The sequence below is a fragment of the Trachurus japonicus genome, chromosome 9 (genome assembly GCF_045865225.1).
Source record: "Trachurus japonicus isolate A0001 chromosome 9, Traja_1.0".
NCBI lineage: Eukaryota > Metazoa > Chordata > Actinopteri > Carangiformes > Carangidae > Trachurus > Trachurus japonicus.
In genome coordinates this window covers 6,456,841-6,469,730 of record NC_140915.1, presented here as the reverse complement: position 1 = coordinate 6,469,730, position 12,890 = coordinate 6,456,841, and the positions used below count along the sequence as shown (strand labels likewise).

Genomic DNA, 12,890 nt, shown 5'->3' with positions numbered 1-12,890 from the left:
TGACAAAACATGAAGCTCAGAGTCTGATGGTTCAGATGGTTTTTACAGTTTTTTACAGTGCAGTTTTTCTTTTCGATGAATTAGTTGAGTCAGATTTACACTTAGAAAAGGAAAATGCACTTGTTACTTGTTTTTAATAATGAGGAAATGGTTTAATGAACGTCTGAATGTGATGAATGAGTCCAGTCTGTAGCTTTCTCTTCACATGTGACCTATTGTTGTAATAATAATAATAACAAGTGAATCACTTCCTGCTCTTTCACATTAAAAGCGCAGCAGTGGAGTTTTACCAGCTGAGCTTCATCCAGCTGCTGTTGTTTTTCTCACCGCTTTTTATTCTTTAGATGAATTTTCTGTTTGAACGTCTTCATGTCATATTCATGACGCCTGTGTCTTTATGTCTTTATGGTTCATTTGTTATTTCTCTACTTGTGAACGGTTTGTTTTAGTTTTTTTTCCTAACTTTTAGAAAAAACTTTTAGATTTTAATTGAGTAAGAATGAAACGTCTCTAAAGAATCAACATCAAACTGAATCAAGTTGTTTTTCTTTGATCCACACGTCTGAGAAATGTTTTAAACAAACTCTTTTCTACAGCTGGAACATCGTTAATATCATCATCATCATTTATTATTGTTCAAATTTAAACTTTGTGGTTTGAAACTGTGTTTATGATCAAACTTCCTGTAGATGATTGAATCAAAGGAAACAGACGTTTATTATTCGAAATGATTTGATTTGTATTTTTCGAACATGAAGATGGAGATTTAAAAAAAAAAAACAGTCGCTGAATTAGATTTTCTTCAACTTGCTCTGAGTTTGATTATTATTGATCGTCTGCATGTGTTCAGCATCAGTTCATCGTTTAAAACCAACTCTGTAAAGTTTAATTCATAAAAAACTGTTTTTATTTTAGTGTCGTTGTTCAGTTTGTCAATAAAGTTTGATCAAACAGTAATAATCATGAGGATGATAATGATGAGGAGACATTTCCCTGCTGCATTCTGGGAAATGTAGCACTGAGTGATGTCATTTAAAAGTAAAAACTTTATTGAAATTAAATTATTTTTAAATTAACTGTTTAGCTACTTTCACTAGTTTTTAGAATTAGAAATAAATTGACAGAAAAACTAACAAACATCTGAACATTATCGATATAAAACTGTTTTTATTTATTTATAACTCCAGATCAATAAATTAATAACAATCAAGTTGATTTATATTGAAACATATTTTAATATTTAACGACAGAAATAAAATAAATATAAATATTATAATAAACATAATCTGACCTAATTAATACATGTTTTTAAATTATTATTACTATTATTATTATTATTGGTGTAATTAATAATGGAGGTCAGACGGTGACATATGTGTGTGTGTGTGTGTGTGTGTGTGTGTCTGACTGCTTTATCTACACCCCCACCACACACACACACACACACACACACACACACACACACCCCAGAGACCTCAATACGGCCGTGTTGGGATGATAAATAGCGAGCCGGTGGCCGGAGGATCGATCCCCTCCTCCTCTCTCTCTCTCTCTCTCTCTCTCTCTCTCTCTCTCTCTCTCTCTCTTCTCTCTCTCTCTCTCTCTCTCTTTTCTCTCTCTCTCTCCACAAACACAAAACTATATACGGCAATTAATTCCTGCTTGTCCCTCCATCCCTCATCGGCGCTGCCGGCGCGTATCGACGCAGATTACTGCTGATGGTCCGTTTTATCACACACACACACACACACACACACACACACACACACACACACACACACACACACACACACACACACACACACACACACACACACAGGAGATGATGATGAACTCTCTGAAGTTGCAGATGTCGGGTCACCTGTCTGTCACCCGCTCTGACCGGGAGAAACTCTGACGTCACAAACAGCAGGTATATAGAGCTAGTACCGCGTGTATTATATTTATATATATATAATAATAAAAACTACAGAAATATTACTATAGTAAAAGCCGTGTGTAGGTAAATCAATGATCAGATATCGGCTCAGTGATCAGAGCTCAGAATCAAACACTTCCATCTATCAGCCTATAATCAATAATCACTTCACACTTATTACAATTAAACACCAACAAAAACAAAACAATAAATGAATAGTGATTTAATAACATAAACATGATTACATATTATTATTATTATTATTATTATTATTCTACATAATGAACTATCAGCCTGTTATCCGAGCGGTTTAATCAACCTCTTCGGTCTCGTGCAGACCCGTTAACCAGCAGGTTGAAGTCAGACTGTCGGCGCGAGACCAAGGAGCGGAGCGGGGCCCGCGAGCGCAGCGGGAAACGGAGAGAGCGAGACGGACACACACACACACACACACACACACACACACACACACACACACACACACACACATGGAGAGAGCAGCGGGCCGCGGCGGAGTGTGTGTGTGAGTGTGTGTTTTACGCATGACATCGCTCTGTCAATATCACACACACACACACACACACACTGGACATCAAAGTTGATGTGACGCAGTTTGAATTCACGCGGAACAAAAGAGAAGAAAATCATCTAATGAACAGAAGTAAAAACTAAACATTCATTCATTTAATTTAAACTTTATTTAAAACATTTTTCTGAACAAAAAGTTAAATTTTCAGCTTCGGTTTGAATTTTTTTTAACAAAAATTAAAAAAAATCCTGAAATAAAAACTGATGTGAAGTGAATCGATGAGGCTGATCAGAGTTTGTTTTTCTTTTCTTTAGTGATTCATCATGACCGGGTGAAGTCTCTGTGACGTCACAGCGAGGTGCTGCTGACCTCTGACCTCTGACCTCGTGTCACACAGAGCTGTTACGTCACACAGCGTCAGTTAAAACACCTTCACAAGAAGAAGTTATTCAACTTATCTCATCAGTTTTTACTCATTAAATGTATAAAATATTTAAAACTGATTTAAAAAACATAGATTTAAAAATATTTTACAGTGAAAATAATTCACTTTTATTCATCTCATCACTGATTTTAATATTAAGCTGCAGGAGCGACACTGGTTTAGAATAAATTTAGGCTATATAAATGAAATAGTTCAGGTTGTAAGTTAATTTTGGATATAATAATAATGTAATATAATAATATTAATATTAATAATCACAGAGAAATTAAATATAAAAACTGAAATGATAAAATAAAAGTTTTACAGAAATAATTTTACAGAACTGTTTTCAACTCTAAACAGAATAAAGTTTAAGAAAAATAAGAATCAATAACAAATATTCAACTAATGTGAATTAATTATTGATGATCAGACGATTAGCCAACACACACACACACACACACACACACACACACACTCTCTCTTGACCTCTGACCCTTGAACAGCACCACGAGGCGTTCAAGGTGTCGACACGGGCGTAGGAAAAAGGAGCGTCGTCGGTCCAGGTGAGAAACATGAACACATCCTGATGGAGTCAACGCGCACGTGTGTGTGTGCGTGTGTGTGACAGGTGTGTGTGTGTGTGTGTGTGTGTGTGTGTGTGTGTGTACGTACGGTTGCTACTCTCGGCCGTGTGGTTGCTAAGGGGGATGATCTCCATCCTCTGCTGACCGTACAGGTAGTAGTCCAGCTCCTCCGACGTCAGCTTCAACCTGCAGCTCGCTCCCTTCCCTCCTCCTTCCTCTCCTCCTCCTCCTCCTCTTTCTCCTCTTTCTCCTCCTCCTCCTCCTCCTCTTTCTCCTCTTTCTCCTCCTCTTTCTCCTCCTCTTTCTCCTCTTTCTCCTCTTTCTCCTCTTTCTCCTCCTCCTCCTCCGCTGCTCTTCACGCTGGACGACACCAGTCCACAGCTCTGCAGCTCTTTGGCGTGATGATGCAGGAGGAGGTTGTTGTGACCGTGCTGCTGCTGCTGGTTCTCTGGAGGCATCGCCACCACCAGATCTCCTCCTCCTGCTCCTCCTCCTGCTCCTCCTGCTCCTCCTGCTCCTGCTCCGGGCCCGACGCACACCGGGGCCAACGCTTGCCCGAAGAGCGCGATCTGCTGGGGAACGGGCAGCTGGGACAGGCCGGCGATGGAGGAAGAAGAGGAGGAGGAAGAAGACGATGACGGCGTTAGAGCTGCTGCTGTTGTAGACGAAGACAAGGAGGAGGAAGAGGAGGTGCAGTGTGAAGAGGAGGAGGCCAGGAGGTGGCTGTGCAGACGGGACGGGCGCAGGTTGTCCATGACGATGGGGATGGAGGAGATGGAGAGGCGTTCATGTGGCGGCGGCGGAGGAAGAGGAGGAAGAGAAGGAGGAGGAGGAGGAGGAGGAGGAGGAGCTTTGAGCGGCGCCTGAGGGAAGAGCTGCTGCCAGTGCTGCAGGTAGGACGGGTCCACCTTCAGGAAGGCCGAGCCGCTCGGGTCGCCCGGCTTCAGCATCACGCCAACGGGCCGACGGGACTGAGGAGAGGAGGGGGAGAGAGAGACAGAGAGACAGGTGGTCAACCATTAAAACAAAACATCTGCAGGTGTTTCTGTTTTATCCTAAAGCAGATTATTATTAAAAACATTCAAACACACAGTTCAGATTCACATTTATAACAGTTCTGGAGCTGCAAATTCAGTCGCATGTACAGGCGTGAAGTGAGATCTGAGGAGGAGCCAGAGTTTGAAATCAAACATTAAACCTAAAATATTATTATTGACAATAATAATAATAATAATAATAATAATAATAATAATAATTTCCATCTTTTCTTTTCTTTTCTTTTCTTTCTTTCTTTGATTTCTTTCCTTTCAAAGCGTCGGGTCAGAGATCAGGTGAAGGTGAAGGAGCTCAGAGTCTCAGAACACAAAATAGAAAATACAGATTTTCTACATCAACATTTGAAGGTGAAGAGATTTTAATGCTTTTTCCTGTTTTAATCAGTTCAATAAGTGTAAGATCTCTCCTCTGGTTCAATGGATAAATTAACCTTAGAATAAATAAAAAATAAAGGATTCACATGCAGAGACGTGAACGCATCTTTTTTTTAAAATCTCTTTTCAGCTTCATCGTCTATTTTATTCTCATATATTAAAGTGATTTTTATCTTTTCTTTTCTTTTCTTTTTTTACTCTATAGAGACTAAACTGTGTGTGAGCCGGGGAAGAGGCGGAGTGTGACCGGACCTCAGCCCGGTGACCCTCCGCCTCGGCCCCGCTGCGCTGCGCTCCTCTCCCCGCTTCAGTCTCATCGCTATAAACGCGGATTTTTTCATTTATTTTTTTGGTTTTCTCTTGTTTGTCTTTCACGCAGGAGCGCAAAAACCAAACCAAACCAAAACAAAACAAAACAAAAGCTCCAAAATTAACACAAAAAAGCGCGCACAGTTTGAAAAGCCAAAAGAACAAAAAATGGGACCGTCCAGGAAGTAAAAGTAAAAGAAGAAGGAGAAGAAAAAAAGAGAAGAAAAGTTTCACCAGAATAAATAAATAGATAAATGAAGACACAATAATAAAGTCCGGCTGGATGAGTCCGAGGTCCAGCGGCTCTTGCGACTGATCCGCGGCCGAGCAGGAGGCAGCGCTGAGCGGGTAGAGAGAGGAGGAGAGCAGCCCCTACAGCCGGAGGATGAGGATGAGGATGAAGGGCTCTCTCTTCCCTCTCATTCTCTCTTTCTTTTTGTTTTCTAATGTGAAAGTAGTAGAAGCGAAGAGGAGGAAGGAGGAGAGGAGGAGAGGAGGCTTACTGCTGTCTGTCTGTCAGTGTGGAAGGTCGGTCCCTCTCCTCCGCGGGAGCCGGGACAGAGCGCTGCGTCCTGCGAGTCTCCGCAGCCAAAACTACCAGCTAACCGACGGCTGCTGCTGCACGAGCCCCTTCTCTCTCTCTCCTTTCCTCTCTCTCTCCCTCCTTCTCTCTCTATCTCTCCCCTCCCCACTCTCTCTCTCTCTCTCCGTTATCTCCTATGGTCTCTCTCCCCTCCTCTAATTATTTCCCCTCCACTCTCTCTTTACACTTTCTCCTCCATCCACAACATCTCAAACTCTCTCTTTCTTCTCTTTTCTCCCTTTCTCTCTCCTTCTCTCTCTCCGCCCTCAGCCCGTTTTTTCGGTTTCTCTTCCTCTCCTTCATCCCTCCTTTTTTTTTTTTTTTTTTTTAAGCCTACTGCCTCCAGTTTCTCCTCAGCTCAGTTCAATTCAGATGATCTTTATTGACACTAAGTACAAATGTTTACATGGACGGAGCCGCAGGCCGACACGTGACCCTCCACCTCAGAAATGAAAAGGCTTCTTCCATCATCTTCATCTTCCTTTTCTTCTCTTTCTTTTGTTCAATCTGTTTTTATTTCTCAGAGATGAGAATCAGTAGCTAAATTCCTCCAGAACCTTAAGAAACTTTTTTCCACATTTTCACCAACAGAAGCTGAAGTGATGAAGCAGTGAAGAAGTTTGTCATGCACCTTTTCTCTATCAACACCTGCAGTTGCTATAGTAACAGTTTTGCTCAGATTTAGGTCACAGAAGCTGGGAAATCCTGTGTAGTTATAGACTATAACAGGTCCTGGCTCTCTAAGCCCCGCCCCCTAACACCAACCCAGGTGTTGGTTTTAATTATAGTGATTGTGAATTTTAAAGTTTAATCCACAGTTTCATGTAGGCTATAAATCGAACGATAGTAAATTAAGTTAATTTTCCTCCGGATTTGTGGCTCATGAAAAAAAAAATGGCGGCCAAGATTATTTTTAAGTGACTGTGTGAGTTTTTATATAATCTGTAGTAGGCTAATCTCAGATTCAGACCTAAAGGGGGCGGAGACGCCAGGTGACATGGAGACAGGAAGTGATCGTACGGTGGCCCTGAGGGATCAATTCACTGCAATTTAAGAAAAAACAGACCAAAAAAAACCCCACAAACATGTCAAAAAATTTAGGAAACAACTTCAAAAAACCTCCCAACACAACAGGAAGTGTTTCTGGGGACACAATAAAGTGAGGGACCAGTCTGGGGCCTTTAGTTGTTCTTCTCCTTGACTTTAGAAGTTGTGCAGACAGCTTCCTGTTGAGTTTGTTTGGTTTATTAGAACGTCAGTATCACATGATTCACATGTTGGACTGTTAGCTTAGCATTAGCCTTTCTGTCACTCACTCAGCGCTCTCTCTCTCTCTCTCCCTCGTCAGAATGCTGCTGTTGCTAGGTTACAAAAAGAGTCCTTTGACACTTCCATGTCCCTCCTTTGTCTAAACACAACGAGTGCAAGAAATAGACAATTAGCATTAGCGGCAACTTTCGGCTACCTTTAATACAAGCGTTGGTCATGATATAAACTGAGCCACGTCTCCAGTTGTGTTGTTGTCGGTAACGTAGTCCTATGTCCCGCCCCTTCTTGATTCTGATTGGTCAGTGTGGGAAAAGCGACATTGAAACACGTTTCTTTACCCACCAAATTTGTGTTAAACTGTTACAGCTTACTTACATTTTAAAGCCGCTAGCCTACTCTCTTTCTGCGCTGTTTGCCTTCATCGCCAACGTGTAGCTAATGCGTCTTGGGATAGCCTGTAGCTACGTTGGACCGTTGGATTCATCTGCTGGGTCGTCCGTCCGTCGCCCAGGAAACGATGGACACATCTGAAAAGTCACAGTTATTCTGTACGATGAACTGATGTTTGACGTCTCACTTGGATAAAAACGCAAAGATACAAACTCAGAAATATTTCAATTAAGGGCGATTCCACCAAAAGAGTGCCATTTCTGTCCCCAGCATATTAAATGTATAAAAACATGTAATAATATAATATAAATTGCATTTAATTAATAAACAAAGCACCATACACATGAATCACTGTAGAAATTAAAGATGTATAATTTTTAATTACTATAAAAAGGCTTTCAAAGCACTGAAACATAGCCTTTGTTGCATGTCCCCAGAGCCAAACGCTATAGTTTACCACAATGCATTATGAATAAAATCCTTCTAAAATCTCATTTTTTTGCATATTAGTGTGACTTTATATTATATCTACACTTATATAACATTTTTAAAATTAAAACCTAATTATATTTTGGTTAAAATTCACATTTTAGTCCCGTCCCCAGGTTTTCACTCAGTGCTGTTACCCGGACACATTCTACACTCTAAAAGTTTTGGACCATTCCACCAGTGACATGTTCAGCAGGAAGTGACATCATTTAGGTCTTTTGAAAGTCATGGGAAGACCAAAATTAAACTCTGTAATTTATTTTTCCTGAAATTGAATGATATTGTAGCTGTGTCAGGGTCCGTCACTCTTAACACTCATTCCTGTTACCTAAATTATCTCTAGACAGTGTTTGTTGATATCAAAAGTAAAATATTCAGTTAAATCCTAAGAATGTGCTCTGTGTGCTCAAGCTATTAGTATAGATGCTAAATTGGCTAGATTTCACACAATTGCTGATTTTATGCTAAAAACTCATTGCTGTTACCCTCATTGCTGTTACTTTTTCTTAAAAAATGCAATGATAAAAGCAGCAATAAATTAAATAAAGTAGCCTGAGATTGACCAGTACTCATTTTGAATGAGTAAATGTGTATATTAAAAAATTCTATACTGAAATGGAATGAAAAATGAAGTTTAATTTTTAAGAGTTACAATGAGCAAACGGCACTCTTTTGGCGGAATGACCCTTAAAAGCTGCCTGGTCGTAGTAGCCTAGCGCTGTGATGCTAACGCTGTTGTAGCCAACAAAGCTAACGATGCTCACCTGGTTAATTAGCCTCATTCATTAGCAACGTTTCTTTACCGAACAAACCTCCTGCTTCTGTTTGTTGGGGTGTTTTGATCACCGCGGTGATGTGAACAGAATTGTAAGTGCCACTATGGTAACGACTGTAACCACGACAACAGGCTGCTTGAATGGAACTAGTGAAACCAGTCAGTTCCAGGTTTTACTGTAGTAGCCTATCCACAAGTTTCCGAACGTCATCTATGGTCAAAACCAGAAGCCGGTTTTGCACTTCCGGTGGAATTGTACGTTTACGTTTCCATGGTTTTCAGTCGTTGTCATAGTCGCGCCGGTAAACGCATGGATCTACTAACGCTGGCTTTTAACACGGATGTCAATTTGTGTGATATCTAGGCCTATTGTTAAAAGCTGGTGTGGATGATCCATGCATTTTACAGATTTTCATTGGAGAAAAAAAAAAAATCCATGCATTTACCGCGACTACCGAAACCATGGAAACGTAAACATAAAATTCCACCAGAAGAGCAAAACCGGCTTCTGTTTTTGATGTTCGGAAAAAGGTGGATATTTGAAATTCTTTACTTTTATGTTCTGTATTATCTTACTTTCTTCTTGTGTGTTCTTTTCTTGCCTAAAGTAAAATGGCCGATATAATGTGAACGGAAAGGTAAACGTTGATGTTAGAGGTTAAGTCACTTTTTCTGGACACCTGTATTTTTTCTTTCTTTGTAATAAATAAACCCTTTGTTGAACGCAAGAAAAGACGTGTCAACCCATCAAGAAACCACACTCCAGCTCCTCTCACCTACTAGTAGCCTATTAGTAGTAGTAGTAGTAGTAGTAGTAGTCTACCTAGTATATCCATGTATACTATTTTGGTCGTTCTGCTGTAACTTCAGCACAAACTCCTGCTTTCTCCTGTGTGTGTGTGTGTGTGTTGATAAGACACATTACAGCCAAGCTCATTGTATTTCTGGGTCTGACTTGTTATCCATGACCCTAAGATTTCCCACCCCCTCTGCTGCGCACACACACACACACACACACACACTTAGACACGCACACACACACTCCCAGACTCAAAGACACACACACACACACACACACACACACACACACACACACACTCATTGCACACGTGTAAAGCACACAATATGTGTGTGTGCATCAGTCCATCAGTCACTGTGAGCTGCTGTGGATAAGAACATCAGCTAAATGCCTGAAAACATGAGTGTGTGTGTGTCTAAGTGTGTGTGTGTGTGTGTGTGTGTGTGTGTCTAAGTGTGTGTGTGTGTGTGTGTGTGTGTCTAAGTGTGTGTGTGTGTTGTTATGACTGGCGTCGCCCTGACAGGACCCATTTGTCATCCTCGGGACCTCTGGTGGATTGATAACGAACAAAAACACAAACATAAGCGTCTGAAAATGAACTCTTGTCGACTTAAAGCGACTTTTTCAGCGCAGAGGAATGTGCAGCAACAACAGGCCGTCTGATTGGACGAGGGCCCCGCCGGGCCCAGTGGCGCAGGGGCCGACGGCAGCTGCGGGGGTCGCAGGTTCGAATCCCAGCTCCTCCAGTAGGTGATCTCAGACTAAAACAGATTTTTAGCGTTTTTAGCACTTGAACTTTGTTTCAGTCATTTTATGTTTTTTTTTGTTTTGTTTTGTCTTGGTGAATCAGTTTTTGTAGCTTTAAAGAGACATTTCTGTTTATGGTCACAGATATAGTTTGCTGCATTTGGTTGGATAAGTGTTTTACTGTTGTGTTAGCCTTTTTAGCCGTTTTGGCCTTTTTTAGCTGTTTTAGCTGCACTTAAACCTGCTTAACTTTTGTTTTAGTTATTTTATGTGGGGTTTTTTCTGGGAATCAGTTCTTACTCTAGATTAAAGTCATTACTTTCAAACAGAGTCTTTTTTTTATTTTTTTTTTACCAGTTTTACCAATGTCTCTACAGCTGTTTAAGCCTGTTGTGTTTGTTTGTTTGCTGTTTTAACTTTTTTTCTTTCTTTTTTTTAATACCTGTTTTAGCTTTTGGATCTGTTTTTGACTTTTTAGCCTTTTTTTTTGTTTTTGCCTTGGCGGGACAATAACGTTTTCTATCTATCTATCTTAGCCTAGTTGTTTTAGCTGAACTTAAACCTGCTTAACTTCTGTTTTAGTTATTTTATGTCCTTTTTTTTCTGGGAATCAGTTCTTACGTAAGTAATTTCTTTCAAACAGTCTTTTTAACCTGTTTTTACCAAATTTTCTACAGCTGTTTTAGCCTGTTGTGTTTGTTTGCTGTTTTAACTTTTTTTCTTAAAAAAAAAAAAAAAAAAAATCCGTTTTAGCTTTTGTATCTGTTTTTGACTTTTTAGCCTTTTTTTCCCTTTTGCCTTGGCGGAACAATAAAGTTTTCTATCTATCTATCTTAGCTGTTTTAGCTGCTTTACTTCTGTTTTAGTTATTTTATGTCATTTTTTCCGGGAATCAGTTCTTACTCGTAAGTAATTTCTTTCAAACAGTCTTTTTAACCTGTTTTTACCAATTTTTCTACAGCTGTTTTAGCCAGTTGTGTTTGTTTGTTTGCTGTTTTAACTTTTTTTTCTTTCTTTTTAACCCGTTTTAGCTTTTGTATCTGTTTGTGACTTTTTAGCCCTTTTTTTTTTTGGCCTTGGCGGGACAATAAAGTTTTCTATCTATCTATCTTAGCTGTTTTAGCTGCACTTAAACCTGCTTAACTTCTGCTTTAGTTATTTTATGTCTCTCTTTTTTCCGGGAATCAGTTCTTACTCATGGATTAAATTATGCTTTCAAACAGAGTCTTTTTACCCATTTTATCCCATTTTTCTACAGCTGTTTTAGCCTGTTGTGTTTGTTTGCTGTTTTAACTTTTTTTTCTTTCTTTTTTTATACCTGTTTTATATCTGTTTTTGACTTTTAAGCCATTTTTTTTTACTTGGCGGAATAATAAAGTTTTCTATCTATCTATCTTAGCTGTTTTGGCCTGTTTAGCTGTTATAGTTGCACTTTAACCTGTTTAACATCTGTATTAGACGTTTAATGTCTTTTGTTTCTGAGTAATCAGTTCTTAGTGACTTTAGGATCAAACTTGTAGTTTTTAAACAGACGTTGTGTTTGTGTGATCGTCTAACCCATCATAATCTGAATTTTTGTAGCATTATATTATGATATGATATCAAATGAAAGTGTTTCACTTGGTGTGATTTCATTGTGTGTGATTGTGTGCTGTGGACCTGGTGGAGGTCGAAGCTGCAGGAGGAAACAAGAGGGAATTTATCTTAATTGTTTTTCTGTTCAGTGATGATAAATTAACTTTTTCTTTCCAACATTAACATAATAAACTTCCTGCTTCAAGAATTTCAGTCTGGACCAACACAGTGTCTGAACCAATGGGAACACAGGGCCGTCGTTTGAAGTCTTTTAACGCTGCTTTAGGACAACACACAGGTTTTAAATTCTGACACACTGATTTGATTTCACTTCTTTTCGTGACTTGAGACACTGTGAAATCATCTGTGTTTTAATATCATTTACTTTTGAAAAGAATGACCATATTTTAATTTACATCACGTGAACTCCTCATAATTTATGTTGATGCTGAGATGTATGTGTTTTAACATAAAAAGTGACTTGAGCACCTTTTAATGTTTGTTTTTTCGATTGAACGGATTAAATTTGATCATTAATGCTCGTTTATATTTACATAAACTGTTATTTCCCCCTTCTTCATCATCATCAGTTGTGGTGGACTGTGTGGCTGCAGCGATCTTCAGCTCCAGACTGAGGGGAAATAAAAAAAAAATAAAAAAAAGAGAGAGAGAGGCAGAGCAGGAGGAGAATTAGGTGTTTTCATCCATTGATTAATGGCTTTCTAAAGCAAAGCACATCGGAGGAGCCGGACGATCAATAAATTAACTGCCCAAATTCATCATTTTCTACAACAAAAGCTAATTATTTAGACGGCTGCAGGAAAAGAAAAAACACAATATTAACAAGAGTTCATTTAGCAAAGCGGTGAATTCCTGCATGTGAGAACAGAGCAGAGCTTCTGTCGGCAGCAACACGGAGGGATTCAACCCCGGACCGCCGCTCACCTGAGGAGGAAAAGGAACAGGACCAGACTGAGCTCAGGTCACAAGTAAAATACTAATGACCATAAAGACATGAAAGACACGGTGGACGTCATGGATGAGAGGGAGGACGCATCAATATAAA

General features: G+C 39.6%; 1 protein-coding gene across 1 annotated transcript in view; it reads right to left on the bottom strand.

Annotated features, from left to right (window-relative positions):
• Positions 1-4,422, bottom strand: part of prdm6 (PR domain containing 6) — a 130,701-nt gene extending 126,279 nt beyond the window's left edge. The window contains exons 1-2 of the mRNA XM_085785795.1: positions 3,808-4,422; positions 3,547-3,696 (exon numbers count right to left, since the gene is read on the bottom strand). Of these exons, the coding sequence (XP_085641921.1) occupies positions 3,547-3,696; positions 3,808-4,408 (751 nt within the window). The 5' untranslated portion in view covers positions 4,409-4,422. The remainder of the gene's footprint in view (positions 1-3,546; positions 3,697-3,807) is intronic.
• Positions 4,423-12,890: the final 8,468 nt, after the last annotated feature.